This window comes from Aplidium turbinatum, chromosome 5 (assembly GCF_918807975.1).
Source record: "Aplidium turbinatum chromosome 5, kaAplTurb1.1, whole genome shotgun sequence".
In the NCBI taxonomy this organism is placed as follows: domain Eukaryota; kingdom Metazoa; phylum Chordata; class Ascidiacea; order Aplousobranchia; family Polyclinidae; genus Aplidium; species Aplidium turbinatum.
The window spans coordinates 28,259,979-28,284,262 of NC_137476.1; the positions used below are offsets into that span (position 1 = coordinate 28,259,979).

Below are 24,284 nucleotides of genomic sequence, written 5' to 3' on the forward strand. Positions count from 1 at the left end.
TCTGGACCTGGGTTTTTTTTGCCTCATCTGGGTTTTTTTTAGCACACAATCTAAGTTTTTTGGAAATTTCTCGCTGGCATCTCTGGTTGAGGGTAGTCAGGAATTATCTTACTTTAATGAATACCGGTACAGTAGCCTACTTAAGTTAGAACTCTAAACTTGGTAGGAATGTGATTTATCGGTGTCCCATATCAGCATAGGGATGAGATAGATCGATATTTGAAACAGAAATAGCCTACTTTGATTTGTTTTGGTATTTCAAAATATGTTTTTTTAATCGTTTCGAAGTCCAAGCAATTTCATTTTGTTATGCGTTTGAAACGATAGTGAAAAACTGGAGAATCTCAGAACGTAGGCCTAATAAGCTGCCGGACTAAATTTGACCCAACACGTCTGACGCCTCTATGAATGAGAGAGTCTCCTACAAGTCAGCAGTTCTTGAGATCACCAGCTGAGTGTATGAAACTGCCATACAAAACTACTAGACTAGGCTACTAGTTTGAGAATCTCAAATAGGCCTGTTAGTTTCTGTGAGGTAGAAAACGAATAATTTACTTTTGCCTTTTCCGGAGTGTTTTTTTTTCATCATTTCATTTGAAGCAAATTATACTTTTCTTGGCTTCCCCCCATGTTTCGGAATTTTTTGCAATAAACAGATTGAAATCATCAGTCAAAAAGTTTTCCAACCCCCAGTGCTATTGCATGATAAGCTGCTTTTCCGGTTGTAATACAATGATTGTTTTTACGTTCATGGATGATTTGATTCGAAACAGCATAGGTTAATTGAATTGCTGGTCGTCATTTGAGCTATTAGGGCGGAGGGTCTATCCTTGAGCAACCCGGTTACCTTACTAGTAATGAGTCAGGATGCACCGTAAGTACCCGTATTTCGAAATATGTTTGTTTCGAACAGCCTTGATGGATAGGTTTTTTAACGTCCTAATACGTCTATATTTGATTCAATCTTATATTTGATTTGGTTTACGTTGTGAAGCATTGTTTGTGATATATTAGTACTCTTGTAAATATGGTTAAGAAGTGCTGTGTCTTTAATTGCAATGGAAATTATAATGAAGAAAATAAAGTTGCAGTGTTTAGACTGCCTAAATGCCAACCGGAACGTGATAGATGGCTTGCCACTATCCCAAGGGATAATATTCCCGATTCAAAGGTGACCGTCGTTTGTGAACGCCATTGGCCAAAAAACTATCTTACCACTATCAAGTATGAGAAAGTAAGACCTTTGTATCCACCATCTGTGTTTACCTGTGTCCCTTTGAGTTTAGTTCCTTCACCACCATTTCTTCCAGAACTACTCAAAGAGCGTGAAGCGGAACTCGCAATCAGCCTGTTGATGAATAACCAAGTTTTGACAAAAGTGACATTATTGTGAGCTTTGAAAATCTACTGGCTAATGCTTTTAGTGTCCAATTTTTTTTTTAGCAGGTGATGATGTTGTATTTCGAGCTCATCAGACGCTTGTTTTTCAATGCAAGGAATTTATACAAGATTCCGGCATACCCAAGTTTGTGTTAAGAATTGATGACAATCTGAGCTTTGAAACATTTCATTCTGGAGTAAAATGCTCTATAACGTCTGTCACAATCAATGTGCGAGGTCTCACGACGGGCTGCTTTGTATCTTCACCGAGCGTGCTGTTTTAATGGTGGAATTCTTATGCTATGTGTTATTATCGGCCATTGTCCTGTAGTGACCTTTGATTACGATATCTGTATTATGTAACGTATTTTCAGAGTCTTCTGTAAGCATGCAAATCTGGAATGTTCTGTTGTTTTTCACAATTGCCGAGTGTCGTTTGTCATGACGTCATAAGGATGTTTTCCAATAGATCTCTGATTGCGAAATCATTATTACGTAACGTATTTTCTAAAATCTTCTACCCTACGTGACATTCTTTAAACTTATTTAAGCTTCTGCTTGTTTACGTTTAATGCAGCTTGACAAAGCAATGGGTCTTTATGATGTAACATTGCGTAACCTTCTCGAAGTTACTAGACCGAACAACCTTCTATAAATAGTAGTGTAATTTGCGTGATTATTATTATGAGTTGATTATTTAGTTGTGTTATGAGTTGTGGATTGGTAGTTGGTGCTGAAATTATTGGTGATTGAGACTTGAAGTAATTGAATACAGTAGATGAAAATTGGTGCTGATATAAATTGTGTTCGAAATTAGAGTTAATTGAGAAACCATTCGTTGGAGTCCTTCAAGCGTTTTCATATATCATTTCACTAGTAGAACTATTTGACATTTAATTGACTGCTTTTCGGTTATATCCCATTAAACTACGTCATTGAACCTTTCCAAGTCTCTTTCCTGGTAAGAGATAAAAAGAAACTGTGACAACGTCTCTATCAGCAAGTAAATGTTCCAGATGGTCACAAATTCAAGAAGCTGTGAGATTCTTGAATTATATAGAATTATCTCATCAACAAAGTATTCTTTTGCAACAGATAAAATCTATGAATTTTATGCCGGCTATAAAAAATAAATACACCGTGGAAACAATCGCTTGGTTCTTCGAATATTTTTCTTTGTCCAGAAGCTTATACAACCGACTGAGACGGGATTTCAAGTTGCCCAGTAGCCTACTAGAACACTTACAAGACTTACAATTTTCAAGCTTGGGAGTTAATTATCATAGACTAGTTAACGTTAGTTTATGAGCTTTTCTGGATATTTATAAAAAAAATTTCTTGAGTGTTCTCATTGATAGGCTGCTACCATAAGTCGGGTTAGCATATTAGTCAAATTATATATTAAACATGATGCGTATCAGCCTTGTCTCGATATTGACTTGTTTATAAGGCTTAGTGAATGATGCCTTACTTTTTACACGTTAACAATTAATCTTTTAACTAAGCGAGTCTAGGCTACGAGTAGCTGGTGCATTGTTTTTTTTAGATACTTTTTGTTAGTGATGTTACCACTTTTTTAAATATCTCAGTGTTATCATGGCTGATCCATCGCAATTTTTAAGGTTGGTGTGGTACAACATCAGTATAACGAACGATTTAATTGTATTTTTCCTTTTACAAGTTTGTGGTGGGCCCGTTTGATACGAGATTAAAAAATATATAAATTGTTTACAAGATGAGTAGCGCACTTGGCGATTTGTTTCAACTTTCAGTAGGCGACCGTTCTGCAACAACATATTAATTTTTTAAAGCTGCCACAGCTTTCGTTTCAGTGTTATAAATATTAACGTTCAATGTCGGTTCAATTGAAGACAATGGCACTGTGACGTCATTATCTGCCCCCAGTTTTAACAATCCCATTGTACGTTGTCATGGCCTTTATATAGTTTGTCTGGTGTACGGTCGTTTGGTCGACAGACATATGGTCGACAGGACGTTTGGTCGACAAGACATTTGGTCGACAGGACGTTAGGTCGACAGAACGATTCATTTTAGGTTTAGGGTTAGGGTTAGAGTTAGGGTTAGGTTAGGGTTAAGGTTAGTTAACTAACCCTAAAATGAATCCTTCTGTCGATCAAATGTCTGTTGACCAAACGTCCTGTCGACCAAATAACCGGGTACCGTCCGTCTTGCACCTTGTCTAATTGAATCCAATTTAATAACGTGAAGTGTGTGAGCGCATGACCTTTGTAGCATTCTAAATGTAAAGGACAAACACACCATTATTATATCATAATCTATATTTTGTTGCAAACTTGCAAGATTGACTCTCCACCAGAACTGTTTCCATTTGAGTATCTTTCAGAAGTGTCATACAGCGTTCATGTACCATCTGTACAAACCACTTCAAACAACATAAAAAGCAAAACGGAAGCTAATAATATTAGGCTAATAATGTATATCAAGTAATGTGATATTTCCAAGTTTTGATGCAGATTTCCTGATATCCTGCTGCGCTGACCACCGGGCATTTGACTGCATCGTGCCGTTTGCAACCATTTTGAAACTGCATGCCGACATATTTGAGTCAGAATTTTGCAGTTTTGTAATCAAGAAAACAAAAAAAAAATATGGCATCTCGATAAGTCTCTGACATTAACAAACGGGTGGCTCTTTTATAGACAACAGACAGACTCAACACCAAAACCGACTTTCAGACATTTTCAAGAGTATACAAAACTGTCAAACAAAAGCTGTCAAGCAAAAATTAACTAAAAAACGTTTGGGAACCTATAATTGAAGACATCGCAATGGATTATAACATTTAACAGGATAATACAGAAAGACTAAAGATAGATCAAAAACGTTTGAAAAACTTTAAAAATTGAAATTAATGTTAAGAAGTCAATGTTTAAAGAACTGTCAATAAGTTGCAGTAAAACAACCAATTTTGACCTGAGCTTCCATCGCAAATACAGAATATGAGTCAGACGCTCCTTGTTTTGTAAAAACTTTCATTTGTCCGTTTTTTTTACAAATGTATGTTTTGAAGTTGTCTGTTGAAACGTTGCACAAATCGGTGCAAACAGATTAGTGTTTTCATAACAAAGTTTTGCTGAATGAAAATTAAGTGATTTTTGTTTATAGCAGCGCAATATGGTGGTCAATTTACTTAATGTAAACAAAATATAAACAAAAAATAATATAAACAAAAATTTCACAAAAAATCTGTTTTTTTCTAAATCTACACCAGATGCAAACAAATCATATTACAATAGGATTCCAAAAAATAATGTTTTCTTTCAGTTCCAGGTAACTGGATAATTCTTCCAAGTAAAATATCATTTCAGGATTTGTGGAAGGAAATTGAACTAAATTGCTTGACTGAAATATTGAACAACAATCGATAGTATATTGCAATTAGTCTACTTGACCAGCCTCATGGGCGAAACACGGTGTCTATCGCTGTCAATTCTTGCTACAATCGGTTGCCGAGAAAGATAACTTACATTTTGGTTAACGCTTTAACAGCCTACGTGGAGATGGATATTTTTCTTTTTATTGAGAATTGAGACCCATGTTCCGGAGGCTCATTCGCCTCACTCGCTGAGTCAAATTGTTGGTGCTCACGTCTAGGCATAATTTCTTGTATTCACGTCTCGCTTTATTTTTTGCTAGCGCCTTTACCTGCGGGAAAGGCGCCTTCCCATAAAAAAGGCAAATATCTTTAGTTATTTTTTCAGTTCAGTGTGATGTTGGATGCCGTTCGGATGACTGCAACTTGATATCAGTTCAATAATTTGGTGTTCAATGTAAAACTCTAATTTTAATCTTATTGTGGTATAAAAAAAAAAGACATAAATAAATAATCAACAAGTTGGTGATGGTCTGAAGTCTGCCAGTCAAGCTAGGGAAACTTATTTGACAAGCTCCCACAACTCAGCAAGCGTCTTTTGAGAGCCTTGAGGGACGCTCCAACCCATACGAATAAATTAATATCAGTGAAGATTTAAAAAATATTTCTCCTTTTTTTCTATGCCAGTTTTAAACTTGAAGCTTTGATATGAAAAGAAATATCTCAGTTCCAATATCGAGCTACCAACCTTGATAAATTGTCTGCAACTCTGTGATTGTTCGATCAAAGCAATCACTTGAGGTAATGAGACTTCATATTTAATTTTCCGTTTGTAACATCTTTGACGTTTGCACTTGGCAACATTGATCTCATTCGTACTGTCGTGTGAGATGATGGTCTCTAAAATGTAACAACATCATATTATGGGAACGTTGTGGTTTCGTCACATAACAACACTCATTGTATTTAACGACTGTGAATTATTTCAATATATTCATTAGGTCAGGAGAGAATATTAAATCCAGGCCTTACAGACAAAACAGATGGAAATTTTTGGGAAAATTTTTTTTTTGAGGCACAGGTTTTCTCATTTTAGATTAAAACCAAAATAAACAATAATGCGATAATTTACTTTATTTCAGCTGCAAATACAAACACGCGCTTGCACTTGGGCAGAAAATGTAGATTTATATTACTTTGCAATCACGATGGCTTTAAAGTGCAACTGCACGATGACTTTGACCTCACTTTATCTGAAAGAGCATGTTTCAATCTATAAATACCAATCTCGCCCTTGCATTTTAAGGTTATATTTATCTCAATGAAAATTATCAAAACCATGGTTTTCGACGCGCTTGTATTTTTGGCCACGTTCCTGCAATGGCGGATTGCATTGCGCAACACGCGGATTTATGACGTCACGTGTAGTCAGACCTCGGAGCGACTATCGGTTTTGCAAGTCCTTTGGTTGTCTTCGTCTTAGAGGGAAGAGTTTTTTTTCGCTGCTTCGATCTTGTTGCACGTGCTTTTTATGTGAAAGCAAGTAGTATAGGCTCTTTGCAATCTCGAGTTTGAAAAAATAAGCCAGGTCTGTTGTCTTGTTCATTGAGATTGTTGGTGAGACTGACCAAAGCTGTCATAGGCCCATAAGGAAAGCATGCGAGGTACGTCTTAACCAATGTTATGTAACATTCTTGTAAGTTTCAAGTCTTTCGTTCAAATGTATCTCTTGGAAAAATGAACTTTTAAAGAAAACATTTCTCTAGCAACTTCGTTTCTTAGATTATTTTAGTTCTGAGCTAAATATTTAAAATGGTGAAAATTTGCTCTATCTGTCACACAAAATCTGTTCCTGGATGCGAGGTGACATTTTTTGCCTTCCCTAACGATCAACGTTTGCGAATTAAGTGGTGTAAGTTTGCTCATCAAGTCCGTAAATGGAATGGACCCTTCCCTAGCAGTGTTATCTGCTCAAATCACTTTCTTGAGCATGATTTTGAAAATTATCTTGAAGTTAATATGGGATTTTGCAAACGTTACAATCTGAAGAAATCTACTGTTCCCACCATAAAATGTAGTGCTTCTGCTACCTCTGATACTTCTGCTTCTAAACTGGATAGAGATCATCGAATATAAAAGCGGACAATACAGAAGGTTTGTAGTTACACAATAGAAGCTATAAGCTGCATAGTGTATATCCTATTTAACGTTTTTAGGCCTACTTGTTTTAAATTTATGAACATAGAATGTGCCATCTGCTCAGAACGATTGGAGTGGTGTCGTTGTACCCGTTGTGTTGGGTGCGGAGGAATGTGTTTGCTGCCATAAAATCGGGCAGTGTGTTAGGGTGCTCAATGGTATGGCGGAGAGCACCTCTTGCATCACTCTGTTGGACGACTTCCATGCACTGGTCAATCCAGCAGTCCCACAAACCTTCTACAGAGTTGATAGGAAAAATTGGGAAAAAGATGACAAGCCCAGACTACGCAATGGAAAGTTGTCAAATGAGTGAGTAATCTTGTTTACTGTTCAACAGCCTTTCAAGAGCTAGTTGTGCAATTATTCCATTCATACTTAACGAAGCTGTTATGTCTCCCAGGCAATTCAGGCTGGTCGCTTATAGGCACGTGGTGGAGTGGCTGTTGGATGGAGAAGTTCTGGGCAAGTCGAACAGAGTCGTGCTGCCATCTTGCATTGTCTCTTTTATTCGCAGAAAATACCCTAGCGACGATGGAGATTATGCTGGATTCAGAAAACAGCCCCAATGATTGTTGAAGCGTTATTGTACAATACAAAATCTTTTCGGTATAACTAAGTTTGCCGGTTCCAATCTACAAAACTAGCCTTCTGCGATGGGCATCGCAAACCACTCCTGGCACACAGGCATCAACAACTAAATTTGTATAATATGCTGGCTAAAAGATGCGTCTTCATTATAGATATCTTGTAAATTTGCGCATTTACCTATCGCGTCTAGTTTAGTCTTCACTAAGTTCGACTACAAGTGACGTCTTATCGCTAGGTGGCGTAGACGAGTTTGTCACTTCCAGGTAGCGTGAGAGAAAAGCGCTAGAGAGCGTGGGAAAAAGGTCGGTTTCTTGGCTGTGGGCCTCAATTGTAAGGAAGTGATTTTTTCAACAGGTACCGGATGTCTTGGCAATAGATTCTAGCCAACGTTAATTCGATCGTGCAGTTGCACTTAAAGGCTATTGTATTGTTGCATAAACCTAACTGAACTTTTTAGCTTTGAAGTTTTTGCAAAAATTCTTTGGGGAGACCGGGGTTAGTTGGAAGGCGGGGTTAGTTGAAAAATTATCATTTTTTTAACTCTCAATGACTTTTCAAAATATTTACTGCCACCATGCCATTTTGATAAGTTTCGATTTGTTGAGACCAGTTATGCCTGTTTGGCTGACAATTTTGTATTTTCTTACTTCGAAGTAAAATTTTTGGCGTTTTAAGAAACATCTTTTGCGTCCATGTCGTTAAAGATAGGCAGAAGTTTTTCGGTGTGTGCCAGCTGTAGGTGTTCTACAACTCTAAGAAATAAACAAATTTTAGTCCAATGCACCATGCTTGAAAATTTCAGGAAAATAGTTTGTCATATGCTAATGAGGCTAGTTGGAAAATAGTTGGTGGGGTTAGTTGGAAAATGTTTTGATAACAGTATGACGATGTAGTATGATACGAGTATAACGTCGTGGTATGAGAGTAAATAGTATAAGTTCAAATGTACTTGTTTTAATAAGATATACTGGAAAAATTTCAATTTGAATAACTTGGAAAATGCAATATATACGATATCACAAGTTCTAACAACGAGTTTATTACAAAACGTTTTTACGGTGATTAGGTGTAGAATTCATCGCATTTTGATTTCAAAGCAAATAGACATATTTGCTTACAACCCCATGTAAATGTTTGTTGGTTGAAAAAATAGTATCCAGTTAATTAGTGTGCAGTGAACTGACGTTTTTCGACTAACCCCAGGCATGGGGTTAGTTGGAAAATCAATTGTATGTTTGTTTATGTTAAATTTGCATTAAACGTTAAATTAACTGAATACTTTTTTTTTTGTATGATAGGGGACACCATAGGTGATAATTTAAGCCACTTCAAGTAGTCAGGTAATGCACCGATTGTTTTGAATTCTACTTCAAAAAAAACTTTCCAACTAACCCCAGTCTCTCCTAATTTAATTTGAATTCTTGGTTGTAACAAAGTAAATTTTATGCATGTTTTCATCATATAGTTTTAGCTAGTGATAACGGTTTATTTTGTTACTTGATTTTTCAGAACTTTTTGAGGATCCTGTGAAAACTAATATGCTGTTAATATTATTGTGATAGCAACTATTTCACTTTCTGACGCATAATAGGGAAAACATTTGATGCTATCAATCTGTTATGTGGGTATTTTAGACAATTGCTTGATTTAGAATAATATAAAGCAATAGATTGTTTAGCATCTTACCTGTGGTTGTTCCAGTGAAGTTGCAATGAACATAAAACGGCGTCACGATTAAACTGTCAGGTGATATCAAATACATTCCTGATTGGTCAGCTGTTCCATTGATGTAGTCACATGACTTTGGAGGATTTACCAACGATGCTTTAACCATAAATTAAATATTAGCCTATTATAGAGAAGAAGGTTTATAGTGCTAAAAACATCAGTTAAATGTTTGCAGAGCCACTCTGTCTCGGTCTCGTATTGAGCCACTCAGTTTACTACGGCAGATAACGTTTGTTATACTGAAAACATTAGTTAAAGGTAAGTTGAATTTGTAGATAATGAAGCATATGTTTAATGTTCATGGAGGTTTAAACTTTTGTAGCACAAATCAAGAGTATGGTAGGATCGTGCTTTGGTGGGCATCATCGCCTTTGTGAAAAATGTTTGTAATTCTAATACTTGGCCAGAAAAACTCACGAGCTACCTGTGGTGGCTTCAAGAATCGTACGTGTGGTGGAAATGGCAACACTACTGTCCTTGGACAAAAGTTTAGTGATGTGCTTTTGTGAAGGTGGATCGATTTAGGTGGGAGAAAATATTTTTCCTCATTTAGCTTAGCTTTGGGTTGGAAAACTTGCCTTTGGGTGTAAAGAACACTGTGTAAAATTTTTATTTCGATCGAACAAATTTTTGATCTGCCACCAAGCCACTTGAAAATTTACTATTTCCTTCTATATTAGGGTGGATCGATTTGGGGGGTTGTAAAACTTTTATCCTCATTTCGCTGAGCTCGGGTAGCCAAAATTTGCCATTGGGTATATAGAACACTGTGCTAAAAGTATATTTCGATCGAACAAATTTTTGATCTGCAACCAGGCCATTACTTATCGACTAAAAACGCAAAAATACATGCAAATGTATTTGAATTTGACGTTACCATAGACATTTATTGCAATGCAATGGAAATGATAATATGCATCAAACTTCCTCGCTTTAGATGAAATAGTCACGTTTCGATTCGAACTTGGGCATTTCTTGTCGTGATTCAATGCGTGAGCGTATAAATCCATCTCGCGAATTAATCCCTCACACCGCCGCTGAAGCTTCCGTCACCAACTTGACGCACTTTTCCACCACCTGTGTGTGACACGGAAATCGAGGGAATAAAAGTTCTGGAGTGTCCTTAGCTGCAATCATGTCTTGTAATTTTTGGTCCCTCATATTTCTTGTCACAGGAGGCTCGGTGAGATTGAGAGCCTGCCAGTCAACCATATTGTAGGATTCGTTGGCGTCAAATTTTAAGGGCGGATTGCAGAATCGTCGCATTGTTCTCTGTTCGCGATGTCTTGATCGAGCTTTCTGAATTCACTTTCGTCCTAGCTCACGGATTATTTGCCTCTCATCTGTGATCATGGCCAAGGTAATGTTTTCTGAGTGTGCGAAGTACCCATTTCTCTGGAGAACAGTATCGTGTAATTGCATGAGACATGTATTTGCACATCTGGATGGACTAACAGCTGGACCACGTGAATTTCCGGTCCTCTTGGAAAAGCTCTTGCTTCGTGTATGAAGCATCTTCCCAAAAAGTTCGAGAAGATTCTTCTTCTTGCGTTTGAGACCGCCGCAGATCACGTTGTTACATCCAGACACAGCAGCCAATGGATTGTGTGTTCATCGAGCGTTGTGAGGTCCACACTCCATATGTCTGTCGTGGGGTCGATCAACGAGATATAACACAATGAGTGGAAACTCACTCTTCTCTTAGTGTTTCTCTTTTATCTCTCTCGTTTCTCTACGTCGTTCGTTTCATGGTTCACTGCTTGCACATGGAAGGCTACAGACTGCGACCGTACGGGTGTACGGCGTGCTAAGAATGCACTAAAGCAAGGCTAAAGTGACGGCGAATACCACGAAGCAATTGGACTGTTCCGACCATAGTATTATTGTTAGGTGGTTTAAAAGTTTATTTTCGTTACCGCTTGTCTTTTCAGATTATTGTGTGAAATTTTGAAGTAGGTTAATCAGGATGTTACAGGTCAATAAGCAGGGTAAATACATAGGCTCTTGCTAACAACAATATTAAATTAGTATAGGGTAGCAAAGGTCTACGAAATACGATACAAAACGACTGACTGTAGGCTATATGGTTATCAAAGTTTATCTTATCCAGCTATAAACAACCGACAGGGCTAGAAGAAGTTTGGCTTTTTATAACAGTGCAATGGAAAACAGTTCTGATAATTTAACCGTCGAGTATTTTGTGGAAATAATCGAAGATGAAGAATTTCAAAGTATTCCCATTTCAACGAGCGCGTCTACAGTGCAACGTGAATTTGGGTAAGAAAGCGTTTCAAAGGACCTCGCACCTCTAATTAAATTGTGCAGTTGTGTGTTGAAAGCTTAATAAAATTGTTTGGATATATTATCCGGTATTTTTGCAGATGTCACTTATGTCCGAAGACTTACAAAACCAACGGGGGATTGCGTTTTCATGTCAAGTCAAAGCACGCTGGAAACACATGTAATAACACCAGAAAAGGTATGGTACTACAGTTCCGCATATTACCTGCCTGTAGACCGGCAAGACAACTTTATAGCCTGAATCGTCCATTTACACATTGTTTCTACGTCTGGCGACGACGGATCAACGTTAAAATCTGACTGCAGTCAGCCACTTGTGTGTTACAATTGCTGTGGTAGGCATATCCAGTCTGCCAAATTAAAACATATCGCAAATATTGCATCTATTCAACACCTGCCTACGTCGAATCGACGTAAAAAGGGGAAATTGTTAGACCACATTCCAGACGTCGAAATAGCAAAATGAGGCCCCTAATTTCTTGAAACGGAGGCCCATACCCCCTTCAGGTTGCAACTAAGACATCATATATCGCGTTTTCGTTTGCAGAGGGGGCATTGGTCCCCCTGACCCCCCCTCTCGGGAGCCCTGATTCTACTGAACAGCGTCATTACACCAATATATAATGGAAACATAAGCTACCGGGACGCATCTTTTGAAAATGTACCATTACATAGGTGTATAGAGGGAATGGACCAATCAGAGGGTTAGGGAAAAGGATAGTAATAATATAGTTGCTAAGATCGAGTTTTCGACCAACCAACATGGCGTAGAGAGTATGCTATTGGCCAGAAGACTGGAGGTCGTTGGTTTGAATCCTCTATTTTGGTTAAGATGTCTTTGATTTGGGAATTTGTAGACAAGTTTCCTTTTAGGAAACGTATTGTGGTACACTTTCAAAAGGTGCTACCGGGACATCCGCCACTACATGTAGTATTCATTACACACTTTGTATTTTTTTAGTGTCTGAATCAACAGTACAGAAGATGTGGTTAAAAATTGGTGGTTCACTTGATAACTTCACTGATGCAGCTCTTCAATATTACATTCGTGCATTCGAATCCACCACAAATGGGAGCAAACTTTTTCACAAGTTTAGCTGTGATGCAATTGAAGTGATCCCAGGTTTATTTCACGGAAAACTTCAACGTATGGAAGCAGTGGAGCAAACAAGAAAAATGTTTGATGTGTTTCTGAGGTAAAAACCAAACATATAGTGGCATTTTCATTCTATACCGATGCTATAGTTTGTTTAACCAATGTAGCTTATCAACAGTGATTTACATTTATTTCAATCATGTCTGGTACGACGAACGACAGTTCTGCCAGATTTCAGAAACTGCCTTCAATGATTAATATGCTTATCCAGTGATCTCGTGGGATTGCTGTTGACTGAGCCAATCCCAATCTCTCTGTCTTATCTTCAAGTACGAAACTTGTCTTAATTCAGTCTGTATTTATTGGTCGATATCCAAAAACTTCATATAAAGTCGCCAAATAGATAACGCAATTGTCTATACCAGCCAGTAAATGAGACATACTCAAGATGCATAAAACGGGGCAAGATGCATATTTTAACTTTGCCTACATTACCGTAAAAAATAGCACGAATTTACGATTTGTATACCATTAAATACTCTTGCCAGCATCTATGTTCAATACACAAACCTTAACGTTTTGAAATTTACATTTCAGAGATGAAAATAGCAAAGTTTCACAACAACAACAAACGACTAATACGGTGCTTACAACTGATGAAATACACATAATAGAATATATTGGGGGATACGTGTTACGAAAATTGAAGCGCAGTGCCACAGATGAACAACAAGGCATTTTGTCTAAACTAGAAAGTGACACCAGTTGCACAGCGGGTTCATCTATGATTGACACACTACAAAACGACGAATACGGAACATTACTGAAGCCAAGTCCTACTCTGATGAAAATTTTGCTGAGGCTGGAAGTGGATTTTCGAAAACATTTCAGCTTTTGTAATACAATGCAGACTGTGTTTAAGGAGATATAAATGCTATCATTATTATTATTATTATAATTTCACGATTCAACTAGCAACAGTGCAAGACTATAGCCTAAGGTTTTAAAAACATTGTAAGACTTACGACGCTATTCTAGACGGCTTATTAGAAATTCAGGTCCTTCAAAATTGATTAAGTTGCTGACAGGCTAACAGTAGCCTGGCTGGGTTAACTTTAAGGCTGCACTAGAGTTTAATTTTAGGCTTCTGACAATAACATAATGTTAAATAATAGGTTGAAAATAGCCTAACATGTGGATAGCACCTTACCCATGGTACAAAACTATATTACTAATTAGCCAAGCACCTTAGGCGGTGAGATAGCTCAGTGGTAGAGCTCAACGCACATAAAATCGAAGGAACATCCCATCTAAAACTCTTGTGATGTCCGTTTAATCTACTGCGCAAGTGTCTGTAGTGCTGTAGTGAAGCGTGACGGCCGACACGTAAAACGGAGCAAAAAGAGGAGTTTCCACTCATTGTGTTATATCTCGTTGGGTCGATATACAGGACATATACATATACAGGACATCTAATTGCAAAATATTAAAGTTGAATGCAGTGTAATTTACTAATGTGGACCGATACTCTTTGAAGTGTAACTGCACGATCGAATTAACATTGGCTAGAATCTATTGCCAAGACATCCGGTACCTGTTGAAAAAATCACTTCCTTACAATTGAGGCCCACAGCCGAGAAACCGATCCTTTTCCCACGCTCTCTAGCGCTTTTCTCTCATGCTACCTGGAAGTGGCAAACTCGTCAACTCCACCTAGTGATATGACGTCAGTTGGAGTCGAGCTTAGTGGAGACCAAACTTGCCGAGATAGGCTTGGTTGCTAGTGAATGCACAAATTTATAAGGCATCCATAATGAAGACGCATCTTTCAGCCAGCATATTATACAAATTTAGTTGTTCATGCCTGTGTGCCAGAAGTGGTTTGCGAAACCCATCGCCGAAGGCTAGTTTCGTAACTTACAACAGCCAAACTTGGTTATATCGAAAACATTTTGTATTGTATTGTAGGACATAGTACAGTCGACTATCATGCGATAGCGCTTTAACATTCATTGGGACTGTCTTCGGCAGTGGTGACTGTAACGAATAGAATTAAGTAACAAAAGTAGATGACACCATTTAATGGCTTTAATTAACTAAATAGGCACTGCGTCTGAAAAACATAGCAGAACATAAATATACCTTCACGTAACAGCAACAGAAAACTATGCTAGCACCACCCTACTTCAACCCAAGCAGCGTGTTAATGGTAACTCAACAAAGGTGTAAAGGAAGACGCGACCTTACACGTCAGCGGCGCCGCTGCAATCAACACAAAGCTTGAAGCAACAGAACAGAACTTCACGACATTCACCCCCGGTTAAATGGAAAACTCGACACTACATAAATTACATCACGGCATTATAACAAGTACAAGGATTCAAGCCAAACCCAGTAAATAAATACATAAATTGCAAAAACTAAGTCACGTATCAAAGCCATAGCGCACAACAAGACGGCGTGTTCGTGTGGAGCGACGTAACGATGAGTTTTGTTCAGGATTGGTAGGACCAGCTTCTGAAGATTCGACATTTTGTAAAATTGGAGCAGGATCCAAGCGAGGTTGAGCTGATTCCAAGATTCCAAAATCAATTTCTAATGGCTCCGTTAGCGTTTCGTCATCATGAGTGGTGGTAATCTGTTTAGGATTAGGTGCTAAGTCACGCAATGATACAGTAGTTTCACGTCCATCATTGAGGCGTACGTGAGCGTATTGGGGGTTAGCTTCAATAAGCTCGGCATCTTCAACAAATAAGTCGCTCTTGTTTCGTACATGACGTTTTACATACACCGGTCCTGGTTTTAGCCAGGCAGGCATCGATACCCCATTTGAAGACTTACGAGAATGATAAAACATACGCTCGTGAGGAGTGCAGTTTGTAGCAGTACATAAAAGTGAACGTAACGAATGTAATACATCGGGTAACACGTTTTCCCACAAAGTCTCGGGTAGTTTTTTGACTCGCAGTCCCAAAAGAATAGCTTTCCACACTATGCCGTTATATCGTTCCACTTGGCTATTGCCTCGAGGGTTGTATCTAGTAGACCGACTGGTCGGAATACCCTTTCCATGCAGCCACTCTTTCAGTTCGCTCGACATAAAATTTGCACCCTGGTCGGTGTGGACATACGACGGAAATCCAAACACGGAAAATAAATCACATAATTTTTCGATAACAGTAGATGCCTTCATGTCGGCACACGGATATACAAAGGAAAATCTAGAAAATTCGTCCACGATCACCAACAAGTATCTGTTCTTGGTGGCAGATGCTACAGGACCTTTAAAATCCATACTGATTCGAAAGATTGGGTTGCTTTGATGAGGTGTTGTTGCTCTTTGGGCTTATAAAAAGCTGCTTTAATTTCGGCGCAGTCTTTGCATTGCATTGCGACGGCTTTCACGGCTTCCAAAGAATAAGGAAGGTTTTTCGTTTTTATATAATGCCACAATCGTGTAATACCAGGATGGCAAAGTGATTCATGTAGCAATTTTAAAGCGGCTTCTGATGTTGTTGTCACAGATGCCGATGTTGCTCTAGAGAAGATGTCAGGTGCAGTGTTTTTATTTCCTGGTCTGTAAACGGTAGAGAAGTTATAATGTGAAAGTTCCAAACGCCAACGTTGTATTTTATCATTTTTTACCTTGGAAGATGTTTTAAATCGAACATAAAGGAAACGCTTCTTTGGTCCGTAATCAAGTTAAAGTGTCTTCCCAGCAGTAAATGCTTCCACTTTCTTAATGCTTCTACAATTGCGTAGGCTTCCTTTTCAATTGCTGAATGCATTTGCTCCAAAGTTGATAAGGTTCGCGCGTGAAATGCTACAGGACGGCCGTTTTGATTTAATGTTGCGGCAATGGCAAAGTCTGAAGCATCTGTTTCTACAGTAAAAGGAATATATTCGTCGATTGGTTGTAAAGAAGCATGGGTTAACTTCGTTTTCAGTTTGTTCAAGGCAGCCAAAGCCTCACAACTTAAAGGCAATTTTTCTGTTTGCACGAGTGGCCTAACTGTTGCAGAGAAGTTAAAGATCCATTTGGCGTAGTAGGCGAACAATCCCATGATTCGCTGCAATTCTTTCTTTGTTGTTGGTACCGGCAAATCTTGCAATGCTTTGATACGTTGGGGATCTGGTTTTATAATTCCAGCTCCAACTTGGTAACCCAACAAACAAACTTCAGTGCGGTTGTACAAACTTTTTGCTTCATTAAATGTAAAGTGATCTTCTTTAGCAGCTTTGAGTAGTGCTGCGAGATTGTTATCATGCTCTTGTTGTGTCATTCCTCCCACGGTGATATTATCCAAGTAGGCATTCACGCATTTTAATTTGTGTTTTGCAATAAAGTTGTTAATTACTCGTTGAAACGCGGGTACCGCGTTTGTCAATCCAAATGGTAAGTATTTCCATTGGTACAGCTCGTGCGACGACTGAAATGCGGTATAACGGCAATCTTTGGGGCAAATTGGTATTTGATGGTACGCAGATTTTAAGTCTAATGTGGATATATACTCCCACTTGGCAACTTCATTTACTATGGATTCAATGGATGGCAAAGGGTAAGCGTCCAGCAAGGTATACAAGTTGATTGTCTGGCTGTAATCAATGCACATCCTCTTCTTTCCATTACCATTGTCGACGATCAAGGGCTGGGCCCTCCATGGGGAATTGCTTTTCTCTATGCGGCCTTCGCGTAATAATCGTTCCGTTTCGATTCGAATTAGTTCTTGGTCAGCCGATGAGAATTTACGAGTTTTAACAGCCATTGGTTTGCATGTAGGTAGCAAGTGTGAAAACAACTCAGGATATTCGACTTGTGCTGCAGGCATAACAGATGACACAAAAAGTTCAGGCAAATTACCATTAAATTGAAAAGTTACACTTTTATGGCGTTCGAGTAAATCATCGCCTATGATTGCGTCAGAAACCAATTCAGGCATAATAAGAAATTCTGCCTGTTCATAAAAGTGATTGGCAAATTTCAGTTTAACATTACAAATACCATAAATGTCGGTTTTTTAACGAAGTGTTAGCCATGTTTGCAACAAAACGAAGAGACGTATATTTAATGTGGTTTTTGTCCACAAAGGTCTTGCTTAAATAACTGTTTGTACTTCCAGTATCGATTAAAGCGTTAGCGAAGGCATCGTTAATTTTCACTTCACTTACAACATGTTTAGAAAATGTAGAATGCAGTGTAGACATTGAAGCTAGACGAGGTGAGTTTATGCAACAACACCCTTACGACTTAAAGCAACACTTGGCATAATGGCCAGTTTTGCCACAATAATCACATTTTTCGTCTTTTGCAGGACATTGATATCTGCGGTGCCAATTACGACTACCACAAAAAAAGCATGTAAACTTGTTCGATATGTGCTTTTTAGTTTGTCTTATTGCTGCGGTTGTGCGATCCTGGCTGGACGAATCTTCGCTTTTACTTTGAGTGTACTCATGTCGAACTGTCGGCAGCTCAGTTGAACAACTTTGCACAGCACACATGTTGTGGTGAGAATACGTTTCGGACGTGCTTTTTGCCAATTCTAGAGCTCGAGCCTTGGCGTAAGCTTGATCAAAAGTTAAAGTCTGATTTTCGAGAAGACGCTCTCTTATGAGTGTGGACGAAATCCTACTGATTAAGGAGTCTCTCTTCATGTCGTCTCTATAAGCTACTGCATTGACGGGGACAAAGTTGCAATTTCGACTCAGATTATTTAGACGTGAAACAAATTCGTCAATTGACTCACCGTCTTTTTGTTGTGCAGTAGCAAGCAGATGTCGCAAATAGATCTCGTTCCTTGGCTTGACGTACAAGTTTTTGAGAGCTGTTATTGCATCATCAAAATTGTCGGCTTCAGACACAGTTTTATAAGTGTTTGCAGTAAGGAAAGCTGTCAATATGTTGAGCTTGTTGACTGGTTTCTCTCCTTCAGCACGAGGCATGGCTTCCACAAAGTTTGTAAAAGTCTTGAACCAAAACTTCCAATCGTCTTCTGCTGTTGGTGAATTTGGATCTACGGATAGCTTTTCTGGTTGTAGATATTTCCAGTTATTATTGGCCATCTCCGATTGCTTTCAGGACTTGCACTTTGTATCAACTCTTCTAGCTTCGATTTCTATGTAGTTTATTAAATTGTAACGAATAGAATTTAGTAACAAAAGTAGATGACACCATTTAATGGCTTTAATAAACTAAATAGGCACTGCGTCTGAAAAACATAGCAGAACATAAATATACCTTCACGTAACAGCAACAGAAAACTATACTAGCACCACCCTACTTCAACCCAAGCAGCGTGTTAATGGTAACTCAACAAAGGTGTAAAGGAAGACGCGACCTTACACGTCAGCGGCGCCGCTGCAATCAACACAAAGCTTTAAGCAACAGAACAGAACTTCACGACAGTGACTGTTGACATCTAGGTTTTTTTTTAAATAATCTAGATGAAGCTAAAAAAAAAGACCAGAATAAACCAAATTGAAGCAGTAATAAACTAAAAAATAAACCAACATACAATACTGATGAAAAATCGCATTTACGACACACAAGTCAAAAACAAATCAAACCAAAAAAACACACCAAATCGAAAAAAAATAAACCAAACGGTTGCAAATAAACCAGATTTGTTTTTTTAAAAAACAAAAATGGTAACACTGGTCTTCGGAACCCAGCATAATCTCCATCGTCGCTGGGGTACTTTCTGGGTATGAAAGAGACAATGCAGGATGGCAGCACGACTCTGTTCGACTTGCCCAGAACTTCTCCATCCAACAGCCAATCTAGCACGTGCCTATAAGCGACCAGCCTGAATTGCCTGGGAGATATAACAATTCGTTTAATAATGAATGGAACAATTATGCAACCAGTTCTTGAAAGGCTGTTGAACAGTAAACAAGCTCAAGTAAACTCACTCATTTGACAACTTTCCATCGCGTCCTCTGGGCTTGCCATCTTTTTCCCAATTCTTCCTATCAACCCTGAAGAAGGTTTGTAGGACTTCTGGATTGACCATTGCATGGAAGTCGTCCAACACAGTGATGCAAGAGGTGCTCTCCGCCATACCGTTAAGCACCCTTACACACTGCTCGATTTTGTGGTTCGAATGTCACATAACATTGGTTAAGACGTACCGTACCTTACCTCGCATGGGCCTATGACAGCTTTGGTCTGTTCCATAACCAACAATTTCAATGGTTAAGTCAACAGACTTGGCTTATTTTTTTCAAACTCGAGATTGCAAAGAGCCTATAACTTACTACCTGCCTTTACATAAAAAGCACGTGCAACAAGATCGAAGCAGCGAAAAAAAAACTCTTTCCTCTAGTCTAGAGCAAACACAATTACACAACTAAAGGACTTGCAAAAGCGATTGGTCTGACTCCAACTGACGTCATAATCCGCGTGTTGCGCAATGCAATCCGCCATTGCAGGAACGTGGCCAAAAATACAAGCGCGTGGAAAACCATAGTTTTGATAATTTTTATTGAGATAAATATAGCCTTAAAAAGTAAGAGCGAAGTTGGTATTTATAGATTGAAACATGCTCTTTCAGATAAAGTGCGGTCAAAGTCATCGTGCAGGGCACTTTAAACTTTTAATCGTTGACTATCAACACCTAATATTGGAACTTGTAATTTTGACATATCATGGATGCAAGTTTGGTTCTGTCTTGACTCTTTGTTGCAAGTGTAGATATTTTAGTGTAATGTTTATCATCGACTTAACTGAGGGTGGCTGCTTGACTCGAAAACCGTCATGGTCACTTCGCAGCTTCCCGTTGTGATTTACTTACTTTAACGATGCAGTGTACATTTGTTATTTTTGTTTGTTTCAATTGTGTTCGTTAAGCGTGCTGCATCATTTAATGATTTTGCTGTTATGATATTGCACAACAAAATAAACCAATCAACCAATCAATCAATTGGTAGATAATGTGTTATGCAGTCTGAGATTCTGAGGCACATGCACAAGATGGTGAGTCGGTGAAGCCCCATTGAAATATGTTGCTGTTGAAACGGCCCACCCCAGTCAGCAAGCCATTGAGCTTCACCCATTCCTTCCGAGGTAGTTCTGCTCCGGGTGGAGTGTTGGTATTGTGAGAGACTGTAAATTGGGTGGGTCTTGCAACTTCTCTCCATTCACTGTTCCAAACTTCGGTAATGTGGAAGTTGGACTTGCAGATATCGGCAGCATGTCGGGAAAAGGGGCGTCGAGATTTCAAGCGCTGGGGCTTTTGAGGGTGCGAATTTATAACAATCTGGTTGAGGAGGTGGTCATCCCTTGACATACCTTGTAAAACTAGACTGCGTACGTGTTTTTCCTTACGCAGTCTACCTGGGGCGATGCCGGATAGCACCTGCAAAAAGTCGGTGGGAGTTGGAAGCAGGCAACCAGTGATCATTCTCATGGTGGTGTTGAGGGCAGTGTCAATTTTGCTATTGTGTGCGCTGCGGCACCAAGTGGGGGAAGCATATTCGGAGGTGCTGTAAACAAGTGCAAGAGCACTTGTACGGAGTGCAGATGTACTAGAACCCCAGGATGTTCCAGCTAAGCATCTCAGCAAGTTGTTGCGTGCTGACAGCTTAGCATGGAGGGCTTCAGCATGAAAGGACCGATTTGCCAGAATGTTGGCGAGAAATCGCACTAACTTTTTGTCTGGTATCATGCGGAGGAGATTTAGGGTTAGCCCTTGGTGCCACACAGTATCATAGGCAGCAGTGAGGTCTACCAAGATTACTCCTGCTTTGTTGCCCTTCTTGAAACTTTTCTCAATATCCTCGGTCAGGTTGACTGCTTGATAAGTCGTACAGCGTCCGTGCCGAAATCCAGCTTGTTCTTTTGGTAGCTGGGGATCAACAACTGGCTCGAGTCTAGTTAGCAGGAGCCGTACCAGGATCTTATATTTTTAGGTATGGCCTGAAGGGTCAGGCAAGCAGGATAGGAGCTTTTCAACCACGCCAAACATTTGGGACCACAGTGCCTTAAGAATTCTGGAGGGATATTATCGGGCCCTTGTGCTTTCCCACTTTTAACTTGTTTAATGACATGTGCAATTTCTCTGTTGCTGAAAGGGGCTGACAAATGGCCATCTGCGCTTGGGGCGTTCCAGAGCCAGCTGCATTCCTGCTTCACTGCAAGGTGTGCTTCTTATTTGCCACTTTAAATTTCCCATTGGTAGTGATAATCCGTGAGCTTGGACAAGCGAATTTAGAAAGCTCGATCAAGCCATCGTAAATAAAGAACAATGCGACGATTCTGCATTCCGTCCTTAAACTTTGAGGCCAACGAATCCTACAGTATGGTTGACTGACAGGCTCTCAATCTCACCGATCTTCCAGTAACAAGAAACATGGGGGACAAAGAACTGCGAGACATGATTGCAGCTAAGGACACTCCAGAACTTTTATTCCCTCGATTTCCGTGTCACACACAGGTGGTGGAAAAGTGCGTCAAGTTGGTGACGGAAGCTTCAGCGGCGGTGTGAGGGATTAATTCGCGAGATGGATTTATACGCTCACGCATTGAATCACGACAAGAAATGCCCAAGTTCGAATCGAAACGTGACTATTTCATCTAAAGCGAGGAAGTTTGATGCATATTATCATTTCCATTGCATTGCAATAAATGTCTATGGTAACGTCAAATTCAAATACATTTGCATGTACTTTTGCGTTTTTAGTCGATAAGTAATGGCCTGGTTGCAGATCAAAAATTTGTTCGATCGAAATATACTTTTAGCACAGTGTTCTATACACCCAATGGCAAGTTTTGGCTACCCAAGCTAAGTAAAATAAGGAAAAAGTTTTACATCCCCCTAAATTGATCTACCCTAATGTAGAAGGAATTAGTAAATTTTCAAGTGGCTGGTGGCAGATCAAGATGTCGTCAGATTACATTCTAATGTTACACAACTGTTTTTAGTATTAATTGGCAAGTTTTCTAACACCAAACTAATAAAAATTTTATAAAAAGTTTTTTCATTCCACCCTACTTGTGATGTCATGGTTAAAGGATTCAGTCTTGAGGTGAACTCATTGGAATTCGCTGAAACAATGTTGCATGCTAATGATTGTAAGTAGAGTCTGAACGCCTTGTTTTGTTTTGTGAGTATTTAAAGATCTGAGTTAACACTAGAAGCCCTGACCGATCATTTTTGACCGGTTTTGAGTTTTGGCGCTTCATAGGCTATTTTTAGCGTTCTTGCGATTTGCTTGGTCATACTCCTTGAGTTTTCCTAACTTTTGATAAATTGTAAGTAGCTGTAATAATTTTTCACTAGAACTATCGCAAACACAGCATTTCACACATCTACCTATAAGCCCTGATCGGTTGCTGTGTTTTTCAACATAATCGACTGTGCCTGCATAAATGCTTACATCATTTACTGTTTAACAACAAAATTGAAGTTGTCAAGGAGACAATTTCTTTTTGAGCTCATAAAAGAGCTTTGCAAGCCAAAAGATGGAGTGCGCTCAGCAACTTCCTACCCAGCAGTGGATCAAATTTCCAGCACTACATTGCCACCAACCAATGTTGAAGCACATCAAGCTCGGAAAAGCAGGGAGTGCCAGTTTGTGTCATGCAGAAACAAATCTAGCTCCTTCTGCCAAAACTGCGGAAAAGTCTGCTGTGGAAAACACATATCCGAAAAAGTAACAATAGTAAATGCAAAAACTGTGCTGATTGATTGTTAATTAACTGTTTTTGAAATTTTTTGTTTGTGTTCGCATTCGTTAATATATTGTTTTTTTTTTGTATTTGTCTGTTTAGAAAACACGAAAAAATTATTGCTTGGTTGTTTCATATCAATGTTTGAACTAAAATAAAGAAAAAACGGGAAAAAAACGCGTTTTATACATCCGGTCAAAAATGACCGCAATCGTCCTTATAAGTAGGGAAATATTTCAGGGCTTGTAGTGGTAAAAAACTATCATACTCAAAACACAATTTGAGTTTATAATGAAATTGTTTAGTTTATCATTTAAAGTATTTTTTGTGGCAAAAGTTTATTTAGTTCGAGAAGCAGCTGACTCGATGACTGATGTAGTTTTTCCCTGCTTCCTGTCTGTTGTGCAATCTGGTTTGTTATGGTGCTATTTCATTTGCATTGTTTATAATTGTGAAATAAAAGTTTTCTGTCACTCTCTTCTCTCTCTTTTGCACATGCGATGGTTGTTTCACACCAGGCCATATTTTTCTAGACAAGCAAACATTGTTAGCACCGCTACATAAAGAATAGGGGCCCACTAATAGATTTCGTGGTGGAATAGTGCTCACACGGCCATGTATGGTTGGCCTTCTTTTCCGTTATATATGTTCATAATGCGGTTGTTTTTGTTTAAAGGACAGCTTATCCGTTTAGACCTACTATCATGTTTTTCATAATAACATAGACCAATCTAATAATTCAATCAATAAATACAACGACAAACTCAAAGACCGTGAGAGATTATATTTGACCAACAGATAGCCTCGGCTACGTTAAACCTTGGTCAGACTATAAAGTAGCATTGGGCTTCACTTGATCAAAAAATGTAAAAGTTTAACCAACGTTCCTCTCCCCAAGAAACAAAATCCTGCTTATGTCACTGAACGCACCCTCAATACGCGTGGTTCATTGGGTTAAGTAAGTCAAC

At 38.9% G+C, this 24,284-nt stretch overlaps 3 protein-coding genes across 3 annotated transcripts; 1 reads left to right on the forward strand and 2 right to left on the reverse strand.

The window, feature by feature from the left end:
* Positions 1–7,094: 7,094 nt before the first annotated feature.
* Positions 7,095–7,503, forward strand: LOC145771100 (uncharacterized). The gene is made up of 2 exons (XM_082582840.1): positions 7,095–7,243; positions 7,335–7,503. The coding sequence occupies exons 1-2, from the start codon at positions 7,095–7,097 to the stop codon at positions 7,501–7,503; spliced, it is 318 nt and encodes a 105-aa protein (XP_082438966.1).
* Positions 7,504–17,888: 10,385 nt separating this feature from the next.
* On the reverse strand, positions 17,889–18,710 carry LOC145771101 (uncharacterized). The gene has a single exon (XM_082582841.1). The coding sequence runs from the start codon at positions 18,708–18,710 to the stop codon at positions 17,889–17,891; it is 822 nt and encodes a 273-aa protein (XP_082438967.1).
* Positions 18,711–18,986: 276 nt separating this feature from the next.
* On the reverse strand, positions 18,987–19,708 carry LOC145771102 (uncharacterized). Its single transcript, XM_082582842.1, has 3 exons — positions 19,560–19,708; positions 19,301–19,462; positions 18,987–19,005 (listed from the first exon to the last, which is right to left on the reverse strand). The coding sequence occupies exons 1-3, from the start codon at positions 19,706–19,708 to the stop codon at positions 18,987–18,989; spliced, it is 330 nt and encodes a 109-aa protein (XP_082438968.1).
* Between the last annotated feature and the right edge of the window lie 4,576 nt (positions 19,709–24,284).

Bases quoted from the DNA above. Each gene is read 5' to 3' on its own strand.
- LOC145771100 (XM_082582840.1), top strand. From the start codon at position 7,095: ATGGCGGAGAGCACCTCTTGCATCACTCTGTTGGACGACTTCCATGCA. The intron at 7,244-7,334 runs GTGAGTAATCTT...TATGTCTCCCAG, and splicing joins AATGGAAAGTTGTCAAATGA to GCAATTCAGGCTGGTCGCTT.
- LOC145771101 (XM_082582841.1), bottom strand. From the start codon at position 18,710: ATGGCCAATAATAACTGGAAATATCTACAACCAGAAAAGCTATCCGTA.
- LOC145771102 (XM_082582842.1), bottom strand. From the start codon at position 19,708: ATGGCGGAGAGCACCTCTTGCATCACTGTGTTGGACGACTTCCATGCA. The intron at 19,463-19,559 runs GTGAGTTTACTT...TATATCTCCCAG, and splicing joins GATGGAAAGTTGTCAAATGA to GCAATTCAGGCTGGTCGCTT.